Source organism: Dendrobates tinctorius, unplaced genomic scaffold (assembly GCF_039654945.1).
Source record: "Dendrobates tinctorius isolate UK_male_01 unplaced genomic scaffold, ASM3965494v1 ptg000029l, whole genome shotgun sequence".
Classification (NCBI taxonomy): Eukaryota; Metazoa; Chordata; class Amphibia; order Anura; family Dendrobatidae; genus Dendrobates; species Dendrobates tinctorius.
The window spans coordinates 19,426,066-19,448,545 of NW_027361697.1; the positions used below are offsets into that span (position 1 = coordinate 19,426,066).

Genomic DNA, 22,480 nt, shown 5'->3' on the forward strand with positions numbered 1-22,480 from the left:
TGAAGGTCACACTGGTTCACATAACACTGGATACCGTGAAAGGATACAAGGATATCCTGTGGAGGATATAGATGAGAGAGTCTAGCCTGTCAATGACGCATCTTACTTGTAGCCCATGTGGCTAGTATACATTTTATAGACCACACAACAGCGCAAGTATAATCCGCACATTAGAATATTGGCAATATGTCCTTATATTTACATTTAGATAGCTTTATATTGTTATTCCGCAATACGTGCCACTGTTCCCTGACACTCACAATGCAGCCAATGTAGTTTTGGACCGATTCACGCCCATCGGCGCATCAGCACAGAAACCCATGCATGCTCAGTGCAGCATACAGGTCCTGTGATGACGTGACGTGGTGATGCAATGGAACCACGTGACCTGCTGACGCGGCGGCGACACACGATACCCGTACGTCCGGGTATGAATGCCATATGAACCGCGCAGATGGCCCAAACACACAGTGCTTTTCCTCATGACGCAGCTTGCAAACACATGAGCTGGATCACCGAGGTTCCTCTTCCACAAGCATTCAGGTAATGACTTATACTAGACACTCTCTTCCAACAAGAGCTGCAACATACTCCTCACTCATATTCCCACATGTAGTCTATTTCTCCTCTGCATACCATGCGTTGAATACTTGATGTGTTTACATTAATTTTTGTCCTCACCCCATTCCTCCAGGTATTTTACTTTTACCATTTAGAAAACACCAAACAGCAGCACGGAGTCTGCACCAAGACTGATAGAACCTTTTGCACCCTCTGTTACTTTCCCGAGTGGATTGACAGGCTAGAATCTCTCACCTAGTATAGTATGTAGTGCTTGGATGTGTTCCCATACTTATGTACCAAGCTCAGTTCTGCTCCTGTATTTACGTGGTAAGCTGGTTTTTGTTCCTGTATCTGTGAAGTGAGCTGGTTTCTGTTCCAAGAATGTGTGGTAAGCTTAGTTTTGTTCCCTTACCTATCTAGTAAGCTTGTTCCTGTATCTATGATGTGAGCTGGTTTCTGTTCCCAGTATGTGTGGTAAGCTTGGTTTTGTTCCATTATCTATGTAATGAATTTGTTTATATTTCTGTATCTATATAGCAATTATTGTATCTTTGGTGGAGATATTTCTATCAGTAGCATAGCTACTGGGGGGGCAGAGGGGGCCGTTGAACCGGGCCCAGTCACATGCAGGGGCTCACTTTTTTTTACTTGTGAGCTCGTTAATACTTTAATTATAGATTAATATTTCAGTATTAGTATAACAAGGTATAACAGGGTCACAAACAAACGGCCGTTTTTCTGATGTGAGGATCGCACCACAATCCTCGGACTGGCCGGTACCACTCCTGACATGAGCGTGATGGATTACTATGCAGCTGTCACACTCAGGTGTGGAGAACTGACTGTGAGTCTGAGGATTGCGATGAGATCTTTGCACGAGAAATACGGCCGTCTGTCTTCCCCCTAACTAAAAAACCAAACAGTAACCAGGAGCCGCATTCTATTTAATAATTTAATTATAAGCTATTTATTATTATTATAAAGTTACTAAAGGCTCGGGATAATTGTTTGCAGTCACTCTGAGACTACAGACAGCAAAATCATGATGGGGTGCGCCTGCCATCATGAGACCGCAAGACCACTGCTGCGATCAGGCGGTCATGCGACCACGTTTGCTATTTGCACGTTTCGACTAGATTAGTTTGACTTCTCTCAATAGAAGATAATTGGGAGAAGCCGAATCATCACACGCCCCCCCTGCTCACATCAGCGATGCTGGGGCCATTACTACTGTACATAGGGGGCCCAGTTAAATATTAAGTGGGCATTTAAGAAGTATTATTATTTATAGGGCCACCAGTAGGGTAACTACCAGGTGGCAGACGGTGCTGAGGCGGCTGTCAGTCAGTTCCGGGGTGAGGTTACAGCCGCCACTCTCTATACACAGAGCAGTGACTGAAACCGTGCCAGCGCCACCCTTATGACTGGAAGAGCAAGGCTGCCAGGAGGAATAAAGTTAATTTCCTCCCGGTAAAGAGGCTCTCAGTGCAGGCGCCGCCCGATGTCGGAACGCTATTAACGATTATACTGTGTATTGGAGGAGCAGTGGAGACATCATTATATGTACAGAACTCTGGGTGACATCATAAAGTATGATGGGAGCTGTGGGCCCATCATTCTGTGTATAGGGGAGCTGTGGGATTATCATACTGTATATGGGGGAGATGTGGGATCATTATATGGTGTATAGGGGAGCTGTGGGCCCAGCACACTGCATATAGCGGAATTATACATAGGGAACTCAGGGAACATTATTAAATGTTAAGTGGGCACTTAAACATTATTATTATAGGGGCACTCAGAGTATTGTGACCATCAAAGTTGCACTTGCACATGGAGTATTATTACTTTCTAGGGACAAAATTTGGAGGGCACATGCACAGGAAATTAATATGTTCTAGCAGGAAATTTTACCATCTAGAGAGCACAGCGGAGGCATTATTACGATGTAAGGGGTACAGTTGTGGCATTACTATGTGGGGCAGTAAGAGGAGCTCTGTTTTTCTACCACACAGCAGGTGCAGTAATAGGGACACATACGGCAGCAGTGGCTCAGTATTGGGGTATCAGCAAGATGAGGAGTTTATGCAGGTTGGGAACACATTTGCACATGGAAACACGAGAAGCAATTGGATGAAACTGAAAGGGAGAAGAGACACATTAGATATTAGAAAAAACTTTTTGACCGTGAGGGTGATCAATGAGTGGAACAGGCTTCCACGAGAGGTGGTGAGTTCTCATTCAATGGAATTGCTCACACAGAGGCTGGACAGACATCTGTCTGAGGTGGTTTAGTGAGTCCTGCATTGCTGCATTGAGCAGGGGGTTGGACACGATGACCCTGGAGGTCCCTTCCAACTCAAACAATCTAGGATTTCATGATTCTACATGTGAACGGTGCAGGAAATGTAAAAAGTCAGATGTGTCTTTGTTGTATTCTCTGCAGATGAGTCCTGGCTGGAGAAGTCGACATGTCGTTCTGGGCCAGATGGAAAAGACGGAAAAAGTGAATGATTCCATCAGAAGGAAGTCAGCTGTAAGTCACTATACTGTATATAACTGTGCTGCAATCTCTTATATGTTCTGCAGGACAGGTATCTACCACTATATGTCACCATAAGGCGGTAATATCAGTGCTGGTCTTGGTAAAGACTTATTTTCAATAACAGTGCGGTCATCTCCTGAGGTTCCCTTATACCACCATAGTTATAATCATGATTATCTGACTAGGGGCCACAGGCAGACACAGACAGAAAGGTCCCCTGTGCAAGAAAAATATATGATCCCTTTGCAGCCCAAGAGCTCCTAAAAATGCAAAATTGCCCCTTTTTTGGAGGTAGAAATGGGCCCCCTTACCTCTTGCGCCCATGTGCAGCCGTGCAGGTTGCACCAATGATGTGTCTACTCAGATGTTTTGTCACCCCTGAGCTGAACCCAGGGCCGGACTGGCCATTTGGCAACTCTGGCAAATGCTAGAAGGGCCTGTCTGGTCGTGGGCTGCTTTGGCTGCTACATTGTTAACAGAATTGGTGGTCTCTAGACACCCATACTGTTAAGAGTTGTGATGGAGCATAAAGTCACCAAAAATCCAGCACTTATCCCAGCAGGTCATGGGAATCATTAATAATGTTGGTAATGTAGTAAATATTGTTTTCCTCCATCCAAGGTAATATTAGTAATATATCCCATCGGGTGCTTGGGGATGGGAATAACATGGGCCTGTATGATTGCCAATGTCAGGGCTGAATATCAGTCCCAGTCTGTACCTGGCTGAACCCCTAGCCTAGCTACGCCTCTGATTTCTATATATAGAGAGTGATGTATCCAGTCCACTCAATGGTGACTGTGGGGTAGTGGACTGCTAGATTGGTCTTTGGATTGCTGATTTTCTGTGTTTGAGACAAACTAGAAACATTATAGTGTTAGGCTATGTGCCCACATTAGCTTTTTTAAATGCTCAGGAAACTGATCCCCTTCCCAGAAAACGCGTCTTTTTTCCGCGTGTTTCTTGCGCATTTTTTGCAAAAAAGCCGCGCGTTTTTGATGCGTTTTTTGACGCACGTTTTCTGGGAACATTGGGGAAGGCTAAAAAGGCTCAGCAATGCGGAAATTAATGAGCATGCTGCGTTTTTAGCCGCTAAGCAATTCCTGAGCGGTTAAAAACGCATGCATTGGCACAAAAAGCCAAAAAAGCATACAAATTAAATTGAAGCATCTTTTAAGCGTTTCTGCAGCGTCTGAGCCGGCACAAACACTGCGGAAACGCTTAAAAAAATGTAACGTGGACACACAGCCTTACAATGGCCTGATATCACTGTACTATGCTGCACCAACTACATCTAATGCAGAACAGGGCTGCCACTAGGAATTTCGGGGCCCCATACTGGCAAAATTTACGGGCCCCCCGAGACTCCACCCAGGCTCCACCCCCAGTTCTGCCTTCACCCTAGCTCCGCCTCCACCATGCGAACATTTTAAAGTTCCTCTGCCCTTTCTTGGAAAAACTCCACTTCTGCACCACGCCCTCAGCAATCACACATTAAAGGGAATCTGTCACCTCATTTTTGCCATATGAGATGCGGTCACCGCCATCAGGAGCTTATCTACAGCATTCTGTAATGCTGTAGATAAGCCCCCGATGTAACCTGAAAGATAAGAAAAACGAGTTATATTATACTCACCCGGGTGCGGTGCGGTCCGATGGGTGTCGCGGTCCGGTCTGGCACCTCCCATCTTCTAGCGATGATGTCCTCCTCCTAACTTCTGCTGCGGCACCTGCGCAGGCGTACTATATCTGCCCTATTAGAGGCCCCCCTTTTTGCCTCTATTCACCAGGACCCATACAGCAGTAAGGGCAGTAATGCCCTGATGGCAGCCCTGATGCAGAATAAATGAAAATACTAATTATTTGTCCTTCTACAAGAGTGTGTGTGTGTTTTAATCCTTGCTACCTCTGCTGTTGTAGGCAGAAGCCCCAGGTAGGCAGGTTGTACGTGTTAGGCTAGTTTCACACTAACGTTTAGAGGCGCAGTGCGCGGTTGCCATGAAGCTCCGCCCCCTGCCGCGCCTCCTCTGGTCAGCTCCGCCTATGGGCGTATGATGCTGCATGCGACCTGCGTACCCTATCGTTAGCATTGGGTACACAGGCCGTGCACAGGTATGGTTATGCCGGCGCATGCGTCCTTTTGACGGTGCGACGGCTGTACCAAAATGCAACACGATGCTAGTGTGAAAGTAGCCTTAGGCCAGGTTCTTACTGCGCTAAAGCAGTCTGATTAACGCATAGCGTTGATGGACTGCGTTAACGCTATAGCATAACGCGATCGCGTTATGCTATACCGCTAGCGCAGATGCTTCACAGAAAGACGGCACATCGCTAGCGCATGCCGTCTATGGCGTGTGTTGGGGATGTGCCCGATAATGGGGGTTAATGGCAGTGTTAATGCATTGTATTACTTCGCGTTATGCAGCGGGGTAACGCAATCCATTAAACGGACTGCCTGAACGCAGTATGAACCGAACCTTATGGAAGGGACTTATAAGGCCACGTTCACACATCAGTATTTGGTCAGTATTTTACCTCAGTATTTGTAAGCCAAGACCAGGGAGTGGGTGATAAATACAGAAGTGGGGACGTGTTTCTATTACACTTTTCCTCTGATTGTTCCAATCCTGGTTTTGGCTGACAAATGCTGAGGTAAAATACTGACCAAATAAAAATACTGACTGTATGAACGTGGCTTAATGATATAACGCGCCCTGACCTCACGTGCCCCATATACGTCGTTATTATATAAGAGAGCTCCTGCGTCACCGCTGTAGTGTGCACTCCCGGGCGGCAGGTGGCGCCGTTGTACACGGACAGCAGCGAGCAGCAGGCAGTGCGGCGCACATGTAGCCGCGGCGGAGAGTCACGGTTACACAGCACTTCTCGCTGCACAGAGCTGGCCGGCTGCCGAGTCATTGTGCTGCAGCAGTCGCCCGGCTACATAGAGAGCGCAGGCGGAGCGCCGCACACTGCACGGCGGCTGAGGAGAAGCATACATCCGGAACATGGGCACCGACAGCGGCGCAGCCAGGACCCTGCTGGACAGTGCGGCCACCCTGCACCTGCACACGGGCAACCTGATGAACTGGGGGCGGCTGAAGAAGAAATGCGCGGTCAGCCCCAGCGAGGAGGTGAGTGCGGACCCTGTCAGCGGCACCTCACCGGCCTGCTGGGAGTTGTAGTACAAGGAGACATGTTATCAATGAGTGTTTACACACAAAAAAATCCAAAATATGCAGCTGTGTATTGTTACTGCCCCTCCAGTAAAAAGCTGGCAGACTATATACCAGGAGGTGATCCTATGGACCTCCAGGAGACAAATTCCTGTTGTTATGGAAACAAGAATTAATGTTGCCATGTGCAGGTGCTAAGTGGTGTGGGGTTTTTTGTTTTTTTTTTTTTCCATTTTTGAAATTTGGGCTTGAGATAGTTGGGTGAGTATTGGAACTTCAGCGAAAACTTTCCTAAGTTTGGTTTTTGCAGAATTATGGGGCTCACAACACCCTGCAAAAATACTGAAAATCCAATGTCCACCATCTGCTATTCTCCTGACTTGGCCCCATCTGATCTCACTCCAAAATAAAGTGTGTAATAATTCAGAGCAGCAGAATTTAATAAAAATATATTTTATTATAAAATAAATATATATAATTTTTTTTTTTTTTTTTTTTTTTTTTTTTTTTTTGAAATTTTCTCTCCCCCACAAAAAAAATCAATCAAGAAGTGTATTGTAAATTTAGTGCCCCCATCCACTATGTATTTTTTAAAGTGGGTGTGACTGCAGGGCAATGGTCTCCCTGGCAGGTGTTGCATGAGTTGTGCTCCTCCTCTCGATCAGTTGGCCGCCATACTCTATATACTAGGGGTCTGGATCATCTAGGAGTCCTTGGCCTGGCTGATTGGGCAATAAGACTGCGGCTATATGTAGTGGGCTGTATCGGTATAAGGTAGTGCCATGCAGGTCATGTCACCTTGTGATGTGTCCTAGGCCTGGTTCCCAGTGCGTACCAGATGGGGAATAACTGGCTTTGCTGCTTTTGTGATGGGTAGATAATTGCATTTGCGGGCCACCTTTCCAAAACTATAAAGTGACCTTAAGGGGATTTTCAGGCAGTGGAGAACTTCTGAAAAGCTGGATTACTACTGCTTGTACATATGTTTTGGCTTCGGACCTTTCACTGGCAGTCTTGTGGTGTGTCCCAGTCTGGGGGTGCTCTGCCCCCTGCCGTTACCAGTTTTCTCTCATTGCAGCTGTATCCTATGCTAGGAGGTGCTAGTCTGCCCACATATCCCCAGAGTAAAGCCAGCAGCCGAGATCACAAGCTGAGGGACACATGGTCTGGGAGGTCATTGCCGGAGGAGATCAGGGGCTGAGGGACTCGTGGTCTGGGAGGTCATTGCCGGAGGAGATCAGGGGCTGAGGGACTCGTGGTCTGGGAGGTCATTGCCGGAGGAGATCAGGGGCTGAGGGACTCGTGGTCTGGGAGGTCATTGCCGGAGGAGATCAGGGGCTGAGGGACTCGTGGTCTGGGAGGTCATTGCCGGAGGAGATCAGGGGCTGAGGGACTCGTGGTCTGGGAGGTCATTGCCGGAGGAGATCAGGGGCTGAGGGACTCGTGGTCTGGGAGGCCATTGCCGGAGGAGACCAGGGGCTGAGGGACTCGTGGTCTGGGAGGCCATTGCCGGAGGAGACCAGGGGCTGAGGGACTCGTGGTCTGGGAGGCCATTGCCGGAGGAGACCAGGGGCTGAGGGACTCGTGGTCTGGGAGGCCATTGCCGGAGGAGACCAGGGGCTGAGGGACTCGTGGTCTGGGAGGCCATTGCCGGAGGAGACCAGGGGCTGAGGGACTCGTGGTCTGGGAGGCCATTGCCGGAGGAGACCAGGGGCTGAGGGACTCGTGGTCTGGGAGGCCATTGCCGGAGGAGACCAGGGGCTGAGGGACTCGTGGTCTGGGAGGCCATTGCCGGAGGAGACCAGGGGCTGAGGGACTCGTGGTCTGGGAGGCCATTGCCGGAGGAGACCAGGGGCTGAGGGACTCGTGGTCTGGGAGGCCATTGCCGGAGGAGACCAGGGGCTGAGGGACTCGTGGTCTGGGAGGCCATTGCCGGAGGAGACCAGGGGCTGCAGGGAACATGCACCTCTGTACTTGGTATTCACAGGTCAGGGTGACTTGCTGATTATCTTTACATTCATAGACCTGCACTTCCCCTTGACTGATCCATTGGCTCTCCTGACATGTAGTGTTTAATACTTATTCTCCATGAAATAAAACGCTGCTGCATCTATCTCAGTCTTTTTTGTAATTCCTTCTGGAAATCTGGATAATATATAGATTGTTTTTTTTTTTTTTGTTTTTTTTTTTCCCCCCCTACAGACATGTAAAGACCAGTTTTGGGTATAATAGCACTTGGGTGAACCCCCCCCCCCCAACCAAGAAAATAGGCAGGAATCACTGCATTGAATAGTTAATGAAGACCACATAGACTTTGAACTGCATGTTGTAGAAGACAGGAGCCACTAACAGACTGCGCACTGATGTGGAAGCTGTAATTGCATATTCTAGTACTGGAGCAGAGTTGTAGGTAGTCTAGACTTTCTAGATGGACTTGTCTTCTCACAACCCTAGACATGTCATTATCTAAAGTTAATCTCTTGCCCTCTGTAAAAATGCAAAATCTGACCTTGCGCTTCTTTACAAAACTGCAGATTCCTTCTGCCAGCCATGTGTGACTGCAGGCGGCAAACGCTTGTGTGCTCTAATTTCACTAAAATAAGAGTGCAAAAGTAAAGTGTGTGTGTGTGGTGCAGAAAATTACACTGAAGAAATGGAACTGGAGCCTAAACAAGGACTCACTTAAGATTTCCAAACCTTCATTTTCAGTAAATGTCACATACTGAAGCATCATCTTGTCATACAGCATATCTAGGTCAAACTTTTTTTTTTTTTTTTTTGTTCTTTATTTGACAACACAGCAGGTTCTGCGTTTGACACCCTAATAAAACTTTTTGGGTTTGTCTAATGTAAAAAAAAATATATGAAATAAAAAATCATGTGTAGATAGATCTATCTCTACCTCTCTATCTTTAGCTCATTGATTTCTATGAATGGGGTTGGGCTTGGCCTCTAAGCACTGAGTCACTTGTATTGGAAGAGGCTTTGGTAAAAAGGGAAGGAAAAATGTTCTGTCACGATGATTGTGCAGTCTTACCCCGGATCCAGAACGAATTAGGAAGGAGAAGGTTCTACTCACTGTGCAATAAATTGGGAGGGTTTTTTTATTTTTACTTCCCACCTGGATTAACCTCTACCAGTGACTGGTATCCACTGCTTTTTTTTTTTCTATATATATATATATATATATATATATATATATATATATATATATATATATATATATATATATATATATATATATATATATGATACACTTAGGTAGTCTGCTTTGATATGTGCTCTGTATCCGGGGTAATTTTGTTCCCCACTGATGCTCTGGCTTCCAAAAAAAGTACTTTGACATTTGGTACCAGACCACTGGCACTTGGCATCGCAAGCTGTGGAAAGTTATGTAATAAAGTGCCAACAGTGTGTTGGAGATGAGTTGTAGGATAATTCCTAACTGGACTCGGTGTGTAATGTATCAATGATTACAGTGAGACTCTACGGAGCTGTTAAGTATTGGGCATTTACTAGGCAATGCTGGCTCACCTGAGTAGTACTGGGGGGAGAGATCTCTGGTGGGTAGCAAGTCTTCTCGTGTAGACAGGAATCATGTGCTGCTGACAATAATGCAAACTGCTGTAGATGAGTTGTTCAGTGTTATATAAGGCTAAGCCCTCTTTCACACAGCCGTCTGTCAAAATCCGCAGTTTTGCAAAAAAAAAAACGGATCTGCCATTTTTCTTGTCGGATCCGTTTTTTTTTTCCCCATTGACTTGCTCTATCTCCTCAAATTCAACCTTAAACGGATCCATCAACTCAACGGTTCGGTGCCACCCGTTTCTTTCAATCCGCCTACGGATCCGTTTTCCACCATTTTAGCGGATTTCGACTGAGCTGAAAAACAGATATGTGAAACAGGCCTAAACGTTACACTGCAGCAACTCAAGTCTCATGACGTCTGCAACTTTGTTTTCGAACTGATTGGCAACTTTATATTCCAAAAAGCAAATTGTGAAAAAATGCAATGTACTTGTGACATGACAAGTGAGCCGCTTGTGACTTGCAACCGAAAAAACACCTAATTTGGAAACCTCTGACTGTTGCAATGCAAAACTTTAGGAAATCGTTAGATATTGTTGCCTGTAAGCACTTTGGCTAATTCTGGGGGGGAGACTATTGTCTACTCATGAGGTCCCTGTATGAAGAGTTTGGCTTCCCTAATGTAGAGGACTGCTTTGTTTAACACTGGCCCCCCAGAAGGACTGCTTCCTGCCCCCCACACTCCTTGTATCCTGTTACTGAGGGTGCAGAGATGGAGTGAACTTTAGTGATCCATGACCGGCCATAACGCTACCTTTAACCTGATAAGGTTCAAATGTAATTATCATTTTCTTCTTGCAGTTGGGTGACTGCATAAGGACAACGCTAAATGAATGGAGCCTGAAAGTTGGTCCGGATCTAGTGCAGGTAAATATTGCTTGTTAAATGCTAAGTCTGTAGACAGTGGTCATGGATTTTGCCTCATCGGTACAGAGTGGGGGTACTGGTTGGCTGATTGAGATGCTTTAGATGCAGCTCTGTGGGGGACCAGCTCTCACTGAAGAGGCTCTGCTATATATGGATAACATAAGTCTCCATACATAGTTGGGTCCTGTCTGCTACAGCCGGTACAGTCATGGCCAACCGTTTCAACAATCACTCTGCATTTTCAATTTACTGCTTCAGTGTTTTTATATCTTGCATTCAGACATTTCTATAGTCACTGAAGTACAATTACTGTATAAGTGTTTCAAAATTTTTTGACAAGTACATCAAGTTTATGTAAAGACTCAATATTTAGTGCCTAGCCTTATTTTTCAAGACTACTTCTACTGAACTTCTGGGCCAAAACCTGACTGACACACTCTTGCCTAATCAGTGCTTGGTAGTATATCACAATTTCTGTGTTTTACCCACTGACTTTTTGACAATTGACCTTAGGCTGCTAATGCTATTGAGATATGGGGAGCTTTCTGGCCATGGACCCAAAGTTTAAGTATTTCGCTCACAATCTACTCTTCACTTTTGCCTTGTGACAATGTGTCCATCATGCTGGAAAAAGCATTGTTCATCACTAATGGCGAGCGTGCTCTTGGCCTAATAGGATATCTTTGGCGTGCTCAAATACAATGCTTGAGTTCCTGCGGCTGTTTGACAGCTGCAACGCATGCATGGATTGTCTGTTAGGCTGCCAAATAGTCACAGGGACTCAAGCATAGTATTCGAGCACGCCAAAGATACTCTATTAAAACACGAGCGTGCATAGAACACCTTTATCAGAGCACACTTGCTGATCGCTACTCATCACCAAACTACTCCTCAATGGTTGGGAGAAGCTTCTCTTGGAGGTTTAGATACCATTCATTAATCATGGCAGTGTTATTAAGAAAACTGTGTTTTGGATGAAAAGCCCCCACACATGTATAGATCTGGGACTCATTGTATCACTTGCCTCTTCTCCAGGCATTGACTTTTCCCAAATGTGCCAAACAGTCTTGAGGGGTGCTTCATCGGAGACCATAACTTTACCCCTGTCCTCTGCTGTACAATCCATGTTTCTGCAAAGTAGTTGGTTTTCTCTGACCACTCCAGATCTCAATCCCATTGAGAACCTGTGGACAAATACAGAAAATGTGACTTGACTCAAAGCATTGAATGGACATCGATCACGATTTGGCTCAGTAGCTATCACACAGCTGCCAGGGAGAATTTATGGACCACCTACAGGTCAACATCGAAAATGTGACGTCTTTGCATAAACTTGATGTATTTGTCAATAAGTTAAAAAATAAAAAAATGCTTAATTGTTCAGTAACCATAGAAACCTTCGACTGAAATGTAAACTACTAAAACTGCATACTCACATTTTGTTTGGTCTCAGTGGTTTGTCAGAGTATGACTTGTACAGTGTTACAACTGACTGTGAGCTACTTACTGTACATGGGCAGATTATCTTGAAGTGTTCATGCTGTTTCACTAGTAAATCCGTACAGATGCGTTAATACCTCTAGAAGTCAATTACTGTTTGCAGCATGGCCTATCTGTACATAAACCAACCAATAAAGGCTTTTCTCCCCCTTTGTCAGAATTCTTGATTTTTCAAAAAACTTGTACAAGCAGCCTTATGGTTTGATAGACTGGCACTAAAGCGCATCTAAATACCTGTTCTACAGTCAGAATAGCAGCCATTAGTTTCGTTTTTTATGTACTGGCATTGACTCGATGCCTTTCTACTGGAGTTATCTAATGATGGTGACGGGACGGGGAGGAGGAGGTGAGCTGTGATCACTAGAATCTAATATACAGTACATGGAAGTTACTGGTTATTGCAGACCGGGTCTACAAAGGTACCTGTACAGAATGGGGAGGTTAGGCTAGACTTGGTGGTCAGTTTTAAAATTGCAGTTTGTTTTATTTCTAATACAGGCATATGGAAAATTAAAAAAATCAAATGACTGATTTTCTGATGATTCATTTCTATTAAGTTGCTCTTTGGCTACTGAAAATGTGGATTAAAAACTAATAGTAGCATGGTTTTCTTCACTGATGTGGAGTTGAATGCTGCTGCTGGACTGAATATCTAGTATGCAAAAAGGCTTTGTCCTGAGACCAGACAGTTATTTTAACTGAGGCGTGACTTGTCTGACTGTATTAGTAGTCTGTGATTCCTCCAGTCTCTTGACGCCAATTCAATTTTTTTGCCAAGTGCATATTTTTATACCCATGTAACCATAGTCCGGGAACTATGTAGATGGAAGGAGACGCTATCCACCTGCTTTACCTTCCTCCTCTTGAGATCCAGCAGGTGTCCTAATCCTGCTTCTCGGCTCATTCCGCCCCTGCTGCTTCCTTGTGAAGGTATGGCTAGAATGGGGTCATCAAATAGTAAAGAGAGATGCAGTTTATTTTTGTTCTGTAAAGGTGTACAGTCTTTTTTCCTGTGCCAGCGTATCCACATAATATATCCGTTTGATTGGGTCTAAATAATGAAGCTCTCGTTTATTTTAGGAATCTCCAAATACACTAGAATGTGCCATGACCGCTGCACTGGAAACCATAAACCCTGAAGAGAGGGATGAAATGAAAGTGTCTGGTAAGTGTGTGACTATAAGGTGTATTAAACATTGCCCATACATTCCACAGCCATCATATCACCCCCTGCTGACGTACACGCTGTAATTGGCCGGAGATTGGGAGAAGCTCGATCCGGCACGATGGCTTCCACGTGGATCGTCAGATTGAAATCTTGCATAGTTTGTCTATTGGTGTCTCTACTGTTCTATGTATGGGGTTCTCTACTGATCTAAACACTTCATATTTTGTCTGTGAAATGACATCTAACCAATATTGTTTCTTTTCCCTCCTAAAGTAAAGCTGTTTATTTTGGGCAACGGCCTCTCTTCTATCAGACACGCTGTAGACATGGGTAAGTCTTTTTGGCACTTGGTGTGCAGTAAAAATGACCTGGCAACATGATTCCTCAGGTCTTGAGTCTCAACACCGAAATGTGACCTTTCCTGGTATATGTCCTAATCGTAGGCTGCTATGTCTCACCCATCCATTAAATGCATAGAAAAAAAAACAATCGCTTGTACTTGCATTCCCTGTGCTCCCACGGAGCGCTGTCGGTCTTTTTGGATGATCTCCCTGCTGTTCCCTGAACAGGTCAGTGGTGATCTCAGCATGTAGTGTAATACTAACAGGCTGTAAGCACCGTTCCCTTCTGCCGCAGATGGACAACGTCTCTCCCCCGACTGCTCAGTGCTCCTATCCTCGCACACACTAAGTGTGTGTGTGTGCAATGACTGGGAAAATGAAGCCTACAACAAAATGGCTGACATCTCTTCCCACAGCTGTGACCACACATCGGGTCAGGTCACCAAGGCAGGAGGAGCGTCCCCAATACAAGAGATGCAGTTGGCGTCCTGCTCAGACACTTACACACTCAAATGGCAATGACAGCCCCTATGGCTAAAGTAAAAATAAATACAAAATGAAATGCACAACTAATCGTGTGGTTTTTTTTTTTTTTTTGTTTTTTTTTAAACTTATAATTAATACAAAATTAAATTGTGGCACCTTCCCTTTAAACTCAGATGGGCGTATGTCTAATGTAAAAGCCCCATGCTGTGCTTCTTCATAGAGGTTCTCTTGTTGGGCAGTTTCTTGTTTGTAGTGCACAACTTTAAAAAACAAAAAAACAAAAAAAAAACCCTCCATGTTCGGCCAGTTATTTAAACTTCTTGGGTCAACTATGCAATGTGACCAAGCGGCTCTTATCCTGGAGTTATTGGTTGAGGGTGCGCCTTTTTTTCTTTTCTGACCTCATCTGAACTTTTTTTTTTTTTTCTTCTCTGTAAAGCCTGTATTGTTAAACTGAGCTGGTGATGTAAGCCACACAGAAATAAACAGCAATTTGGCAGCTCTTGTGGCTGGCGTCAGTACACAGGAGTCCACGTACACCACAGACTAACAAACATGTGGTGTTAATGCTGCATACAAGCTCACATGCCGTGATCCCAGTATGCCATTGTGTCCAGAGATTCACCCCCCCCCCCCCCCCCCGTGACTGGGTGCTAAACATAGGACACAATATAAACACCTGTTTCCAGTGTGCTAGCTATGCCCTCTAGACCAGGGTTCCCCCAACTCCAGTCCTCAAGGCCCACCAACAGATCATGTTTTCAGGATTTCCCTTGTATTCCACAGGTGAAGCAATACCCCCACTAAAATGCTCGACCAGCCTACTAATAAAGTGCTCCCCTAGTATATGGATACTGAGCCTCACCCACTGTACTTGGTCACTGACCCAGAGACACTTCTCCTATTGACTCACAGGTGTGACCTGGGTTTGTTCTTATCGGACTTTGATATTCTAACATGTTCAATTAAATGCCTGGCCAGCAATGACATGGCACAGCAGAGGGGGTGTACCATGTGTATAGAAAACTATCCACTACTCAAAGGCAATCCTTGAATATTTTTTTTTTTTTTTTTTTTTTTTCCTCTTACCAGAAATAAAAATTCCAAGCAATATTAAGTTAAAAAAAAAAAAAAGTTTTGAGAGCTGGCAACCCCTCCACACATGTCCATGCGTTGGACAAGGGTGTGTCCCCCACCCCATTTTGAAACTTCATGCAATGTTGCAGTTTGCATTAAAAATGTTTGACATCCAGAGAATTTTTCAATGGCTAACTTCAAATACTTGTCTCTCTAGTTAGAATCATATAATTATTTTTCTATTTTTGTCTTCAATACCTCATCCATCCACTTAACCTTTCTCCCTCCAGCCTGTTCCACCCTTGCTGTTACCCAGTTGGATTCTGTGATCATAGCGCCACCTCCTTCAGAAGATGGAGTCACACTTACCTTGGAACATTTGCAGCCTTACTGGAGGGAACTGGAAAGTTTGGTACAAGACAATAAAGTAGTTGCTATAGGGACATCGGATTTGGATAAACCACTCTTGGAACAGCTTTACCTCTGGGCACAGGTGAGGCTTGGCATCTAGTGCCAGTCATTAGGTTTAAGGTTGTAAGCCATGTAATTGCGTGCAATCTGAGATTCCTGATTATTTTCTGCCAAAACATGTTTTACAAGATATCCTGTACTTGGCAGTGTGACGTCTTCTTACTGACTCTGTATATATGATTGTTACCGTGCGCTCTCCTGGCATCAGAAACCCAACCTCAGGATGGCTTAGTGGTGTATATCTACATCTATCCATACACTACTGACCAGTCAGACCAAGCTCATTGATTATAACATTACTCTGATTTGTCAATTTCCACCAAATTTTCTCACCTCCCTTATGCTGTACATGTCCTATTGCTTAAAATTAAAGCTGATCTTCAGATATGTTTTACAAAATAGCATGCCAGATACATCAATAGTAAACAAGAAGAAATCTAGAAAAAAAGGAGACATACCAAAAATAGTAAAAGATGAATGGACATGGTGAAGACCAGGACCGGTGGCACTAGATACATCAGTAAGTCCAGGTATAATGTCCCCCTTAGAGGTATAGGAAGAATGTCAAACAGGTATAGAGCAAAGATAGAAGACCAGGAGTGTCACAAAACGTATAGTGCTGGCAAAAAGTACTTGCCCATGTGGGAAGACTAGTGTTCCCGCCGTGGCCCCAACGCGCGTTTCCCGTGGTGGGCTTCCTTGGGGAGCTGTGTATTGATATCTTCAGATATGTTGCTATACAATCATTGTTTTTAGCAAACTGACTTTTTAGTACGTCGGATCAATTTTATGGCAAATGAGATTAAATCAAATTGGCACTTGGTCTGATCAGACACTTGTACACAAGGCTTCATTCAAATGTCAGTTTCTCACATTCATGTTTTTTAATACAGAACACACATACCCATGGCAGTTTATGAAGTATGTATAATACATTTTTACACACCCATGGTTCATCATTGACACTGCTCAATATTACCTATACAAGTCTGAATGAATGAAAATGGACTGCTCTTAAGGAGAAAAAAAAACGAACAGCTTATGTGAAAGTAATTGACTGTAGATGCTGATGCTCCTGTAACGCTGATCCTACCTTTTATCTTCGAGCAATAAGATGTCTAAATCTACCCTAGCTTAATTAATTTCATTCATGGTTAGCAATCAGATTATTAAAACCTTGACAAAGGATCAATGTTTAGCCTTCATTATACAATGGAGGACCTATGTGTATGTTGTACTAGGAAATCTGAGTTTTCCACTTCATATGTAACACAAACTGGGATAAATTCAGCAATGTGTCTACATGTGAATAATTCCAACATTTTGAGTAAAATACTTTATTTTTTAGATAAAGCCTAGTAGTAACCAAGTGAACTTGGCATCGTGCTGCATCATGCCCCCAGACCTAACGGCCTTTGCAAAGCAGGTTGACATTCAGCTATTAACGCACAGCGATTCCAAAGGTGAGCGAGCGACTTATAGGAGTCTTTACATGTAGGAAAAGAATTAGTCTGGGTCAGACTGTAAGACATGGTAGGCTTCATTAACAGCATCAGTCACTGGAAGTGAACGTCTCATAAATGGAGCTGATCTGCAGTACCTGGTGCTGGTGAGGTCTTGTACAACGTTTACAGTCAGCTGGTAACGGCTGGGAGTACTGAGTGGTGGAACCCATCGTTCTTATACTGATGACTCTACCATACCATCCTTAGGTCAGGTCATCAGTTGTAGTCTTGTTTTTGGACAATTCACAACTGACATCAATCCCATGCTCCATTACTGCAAACTTCTTTGCTCTTTCTGATTTGCCCTGGTGCATTGGCAAAGCACTAGAATTGGAGCCTCTCATGTGATGCACCACTTCTGGGGTTAGCTGTGGGCTGATATGTTTAGGCTGGGAGGGGCCCGATAACATGGTCCTTCCCAGCCTGATAATTTTAGTCCACAGCTGTCTGCTTTACCTTTGCTGGTTAGCAAAAATGGTTGACGAGGCTGGCCTCTTTTATGCGTTTCCGCAGCGTTTGTGCCGGCTCAGACGCTGCAGAAACGCTTAAAAGAAGCTTCACATTAAATTGCATGCGGTTGTGGCTTTTTGTGCCAATGCATGCGTTTTTAAATTATTATTATTATTATTATTATTATTATTATTATTATTTATTGTTATAGCGCCATTTATTCCATGGCGCTTTACATGTGAGGAGGGGTATACATAAAAACAAGTACAATAATCTTAAACAATACAAGTCATAACTGGTACAGGAGGAGAGAGGACCCTGCCCGCGAGGGCTCACAATCTTTAAATGCTCAGGAATCGCTTAGCAGCTAAAAACGCAGCATGCTCATTAATTTCCGCATTGCTGAGCGTTTTTAGCCTTTTCCAATGTACCCAGAAAACGCTCGGGGGGGAAAAAAAAGCATCAAGCGCGCGTCTTTTGTGCAAAAACGGCGCAAGAAACGGGCAGAAATAAAATGCGCGTTTTCTGGGAAGGGGATCAGTTTCCTGAGCGTTTAAAAACGCTAACGTGGGCATATAGCCTAAGCCCATATTGATTATTTAACTATCTTGACTGTTGATGGACAGCTAAAATGACAACTTCTGGACCTAACTGTATATACTTCATATTTGTGTTCACACAGAAATCTTATCTGAAGAAGGTTTTCAAGACGCTCTTAAAGAAGGCATCCAAGGAGCCCAAGTGGATGGCTGGTCACCAGAATGGATCTTGCGCTATTCTGTCATTGTGAAAACACGTGGAATTATAAAATCAAAAGGCTACATAATACAAGCGCAGAGGAAAGCTCCCCATTAACAAGCTGCGGATACCTATCAAACCACTGACTGGTTATTGGCCCACCAATGGTATATTAAAGACCAAAAAAAATAACTCGTGTATACACAGTTTCCCAGACAATATCTGCAGCTAGGTTTACAAATTGGAAATTATGGATCATGGCAATTGTGCATCCATTATGCTAGAAGTGGTGCCACGTACACCGGAGCCAACTAGTGATGTCTACGTTGTAATGTGCTTGTAACATCTGTCCAGGTTATGTAGTAGTGAAAGGAGAATTAGAGTAGCACAATAAAAGCAGTAGTCCGGGTGCAAGGCTCCCACAGGCAAACGCCAAACCTTGTAATGCAGGAATCCAAAAAACAGGAACAGCACACCGTTTTCAGCGTGAACTAGAGCAGTTTTATTTAGCCCATGAGTGCAACGTTTCAGTTCAGAAAGCGACAAAAGGTTCGCTTTCTGAACAAACGTTGCACTCATGGGCTAAATAAAGGTACTGTCACACTTGGCGATGTATCAGCGATATGATGCGGTCAGGATCACTGGTACATCGCTAAGTGGTCGCTAGTGAGCTGCCACACAGGCAGATCTCACCAGCGACATAGCAGGGGTCGGGGGTCGCTACTTACCTGTCAGATGAGGCGATCCTGACGTCCGCTCGTCGCCCCAGCAGGAAGCTGACAAGAAACGGCCCAGGACGTTCTTGCGCGATCAGCGATAACCAGCGGGGGAGCGGTCGGAGATAAGTATCAGACATAGCGATATCGCTAGCGATATCGTTTAGTGTGACAGGCCCTTAAAACCGCTCTAATTCACACTGAAAACAGTGTGCTGTTCCTGTTTTTTTTTGGATCCCAGGTTATGTAGTATATGCATCTAGTGGGCATAATCCCTCAATATTACACTAGAGCAGGAGTTGTCTGGTTCCTACAATAACAGGATCCAAACTACCAGGAGACTCTGCATGAAAACATGGTAATAACTTGAAGGATTTTAATCTTATCTTTATGATATTGATAAAACTGAGAATCTCCCTTTTAGACATGTAGGGTTGCATTACTAGACTGCCAGGAAGATCTTGAGATGGTGTCGGCAATGTACTTTGAAGGTTTTATTGCTGTTATCTGTGTTTCACCATGATGACCTTAGTGCCCAGATATGAAAAATACTTCCTTCATTATTTAGCTGATGTCTACTTTTATTCTTGGTCAATGTTAGACATTTTTAAAGGGAACCCATTGTCAGGGGGTGGGCAGTTTTCCTGAGGAGCCACACGAGACCATGACTCTCGTGGAAGCTCAAACCAATAGGCTGAATCTCTAATCAATTTGATATTTTATCATTTAATATTGAGCAGTGCTAACTGTCTAGCTGCTAATGTTTTCTTACCATAGAATTTACTGCTTTTATAAATCATACTGCACTTGTATCATAGTCAGCAGCCTCACCCAGTCACTATGCCTCTCAAACACAATGATGCCCCATGCACAATGACTCCTTCACATGTACACTGTATAGGCCCCCAAACATATTTTGTCTCTCATAGTCCCACACTGAGATCCCTTCCATCCAGACAATCTCATGCCCACCACTGCCAGTATAATGGCTCCCAAACAATGATGGTCTTCACAGCCACACACAATATGATGTGTGCACACAGAAGCTCCCACCCACAGTATAATATCTCCCATAGCCCCTCAAACACCATATGATGGTCCTCACAGCCACACACAACAATGGCCATCCCAGACACCATATGATGGTAATCGCAACCAGACACACAATATGATGCTCACACAGAAGCTGCCACCCACAATGTAATGCCTTTAGAGCCCCCCCAAACACTATGATGGTCCTCACAGCCACACACAATGATGCCCTCCCACCCACAGTATAATGCATTCACAGCCCCTTAACCATATGATGGTTCTCACAGCTACACACAATGGCCATCCCAAACGCCACACAATGGCTCTCATAGCTAGACACTTGATAATGGTCACCCCAAAAACACCACATCATGGTCCTCACAGCCACACAATATGATTTCCTCCCATGCTCACACAGAAGCTCCCACCCACAGTATAATGCCTCTACAACCCCCCAAACACAATATGATGGCCCCCACAATTATACTGACTTCCAAAACTCACTTGTCCCATTCCACGATGTGCTGCTTCGGACTGAGGCATCACTTGGCGGTTGTGATCCAATGTCATGGTTTCTGCAGTGCAGAGACTCTGATTAGGAAGCCAACTACTCATTCCGCTACCGTATCTGCATCCGTGGGGTGCAGATATCATGAAAGTCAAGCCACTGGGTGAGGGGGTGGTGGTGATGTTTATCACCGCCCTGTCATTGCTGGCAAGCCGAGGGTCAGATGTGACCAGTGGGTCAGTCTGCTTTGTGCCTACCATCAAATGTGTAGGTGTCTTGACTTGGAGGTAAAGGGGAGAGTCAGATCATCTTGCCAAAAATAGTTGTGTTTAATCAGAGTTCATCAATCTAGAGAAGCCCTTGACCTAGAGACAGTACTTGTAAAAGCTGGTAGTTATATGGATTTTGGCCATGTTCTTGTTACAATATTTTTGCACAGATTTCAGGGTGTGTTCTACACGATTTTATCTGCACAGGAAAAAGTGTTTGACTAGAAGCAGTCAAATATTTCCTATGCATTCATCAATATGTAACCGGATAACTTGTTGTATTTGTCAAGAATTGATGGCTGTAGGGGATCGTGGACTGCTCCTAGTTACATAACCATGGACCTTGAAACCACTATTCATTAGAGGACCAGCAAGTCTGTATGACTGACAGTATGAAAAGAGACAATAAGGCAGACTAGCACAAAGTGAGGTAAACCATACAATCATGTGCAAACTCAACAATCTAATCTACAGTTGTCATGCAGGGAAACTATTTTGATTTTCCTTGGAATATTGGATGTGAGCGGACTTAACTTTTTAAACCTCCTCTTATTAAATGCTGTTTTGGCAGAAAATGAATGAGAAAATAATCTCTCTAAGCTCCCAGACTGGTGTGTGGCACAGAGCATGTTACATATTAAAGGGCCCCTTTTACTGATCTTGCTACGTTACTGTATGCTGGAACATACTGTATCGCTGCGTATCTGGTTGGAGTTCTGTTCCCGATCTTTGGGAGTCTGCTGCATCCAGTTAGCTGTTCTAGTGATACAATTTTTTTTTTTTTTACTACAAAGTTGAAGGTTCAGTTATCTTGTATGTAATATTTTTAACCAGGTTAAATATGTATATTCTGCAAGGAGACTGATAACTGTATTATGATGTTTGAATATACAAGTCGTATTGATATATTTTTTTTTTTTTTTTTTGAAGCTTGAAGTCATTGTATTAGCATCAGTTCCCTTGGTTTTTTCATAGCCAATACGTATGAAGTCTCTGGAGAAAATTTACAATTGATAAATTTCAACTTTTTATTTCTTTCACATTTGGTGTGTATATTTGATTCTGTAGAATTAACTCAAGATTTTTTTTGTTTTCTTTTCTCCCTTTACTTGAAATAAACTGATGCTGGAAAACTTATTTGGTTAGTGTCATATATATATATATATATTTTTTTATAGGATCAAACTGTATCTGCCACTACTTCACTGTCTTGGAAGCCAAATACTAACACCTCCCCAGATGTGTAATCGTGGTCATGGGTTTGCACAAAAATATATTTGGCAAATAGGAGTTCACCAATGAGGGTGAACCAGTTACTATGATTTGGGGTCTGCTGTGCTGTATGCATAATAGGAACTCTTCAAGTGTCTTCTGAGCTGCCCAATATGTGTGAGCATAACCAAAATATTTCTGGAATATCCAGTAAGCATGGGAAGCGGTGCACAAAGGTACATGCAAACCATGAGACACTAGCCATTG

General features: G+C 44.0%; 1 protein-coding gene across 1 annotated transcript; it reads left to right on the forward strand.

Moving 5' to 3' along the window:
• The first annotated feature begins 5,871 nt into the window (after positions 1–5,871).
• Positions 5,872–22,138, forward strand: GCLM (glutamate-cysteine ligase modifier subunit). The gene is made up of 7 exons (XM_073571417.1): positions 5,872–6,243; positions 10,675–10,740; positions 13,321–13,405; positions 13,682–13,738; positions 15,603–15,805; positions 17,132–17,246; positions 18,421–22,138. The coding sequence occupies exons 1-7, from the start codon at positions 6,118–6,120 to the stop codon at positions 18,591–18,593; spliced, it is 825 nt and encodes a 274-aa protein (XP_073427518.1). The 5' UTR covers positions 5,872–6,117; the 3' UTR covers positions 18,594–22,138.
• Positions 22,139–22,480: the final 342 nt, after the last annotated feature.

What these genes read in the sequence shown, in the direction of transcription:
- GCLM (XM_073571417.1), top strand. Translation starts at nt 6,118, where the DNA reads ATGGGCACCGACAGCGGCGCAGCCAGGACCCTGCTGGACAGTGCGGCC. An exon ending in GGATGAAATGAAAGTGTCTG is followed by an intron (nt 13,406 to 13,681) that starts GTAAGTGTGTGA and finishes TCCCTCCTAAAG; the next exon opens with TAAAGCTGTTTATTTTGGGC. An exon ending in AGCTTTACCTCTGGGCACAG is followed by an intron (nt 15,806 to 17,131) that starts GTGAGGCTTGGC and finishes TTTATTTTTTAG; the next exon opens with ATAAAGCCTAGTAGTAACCA.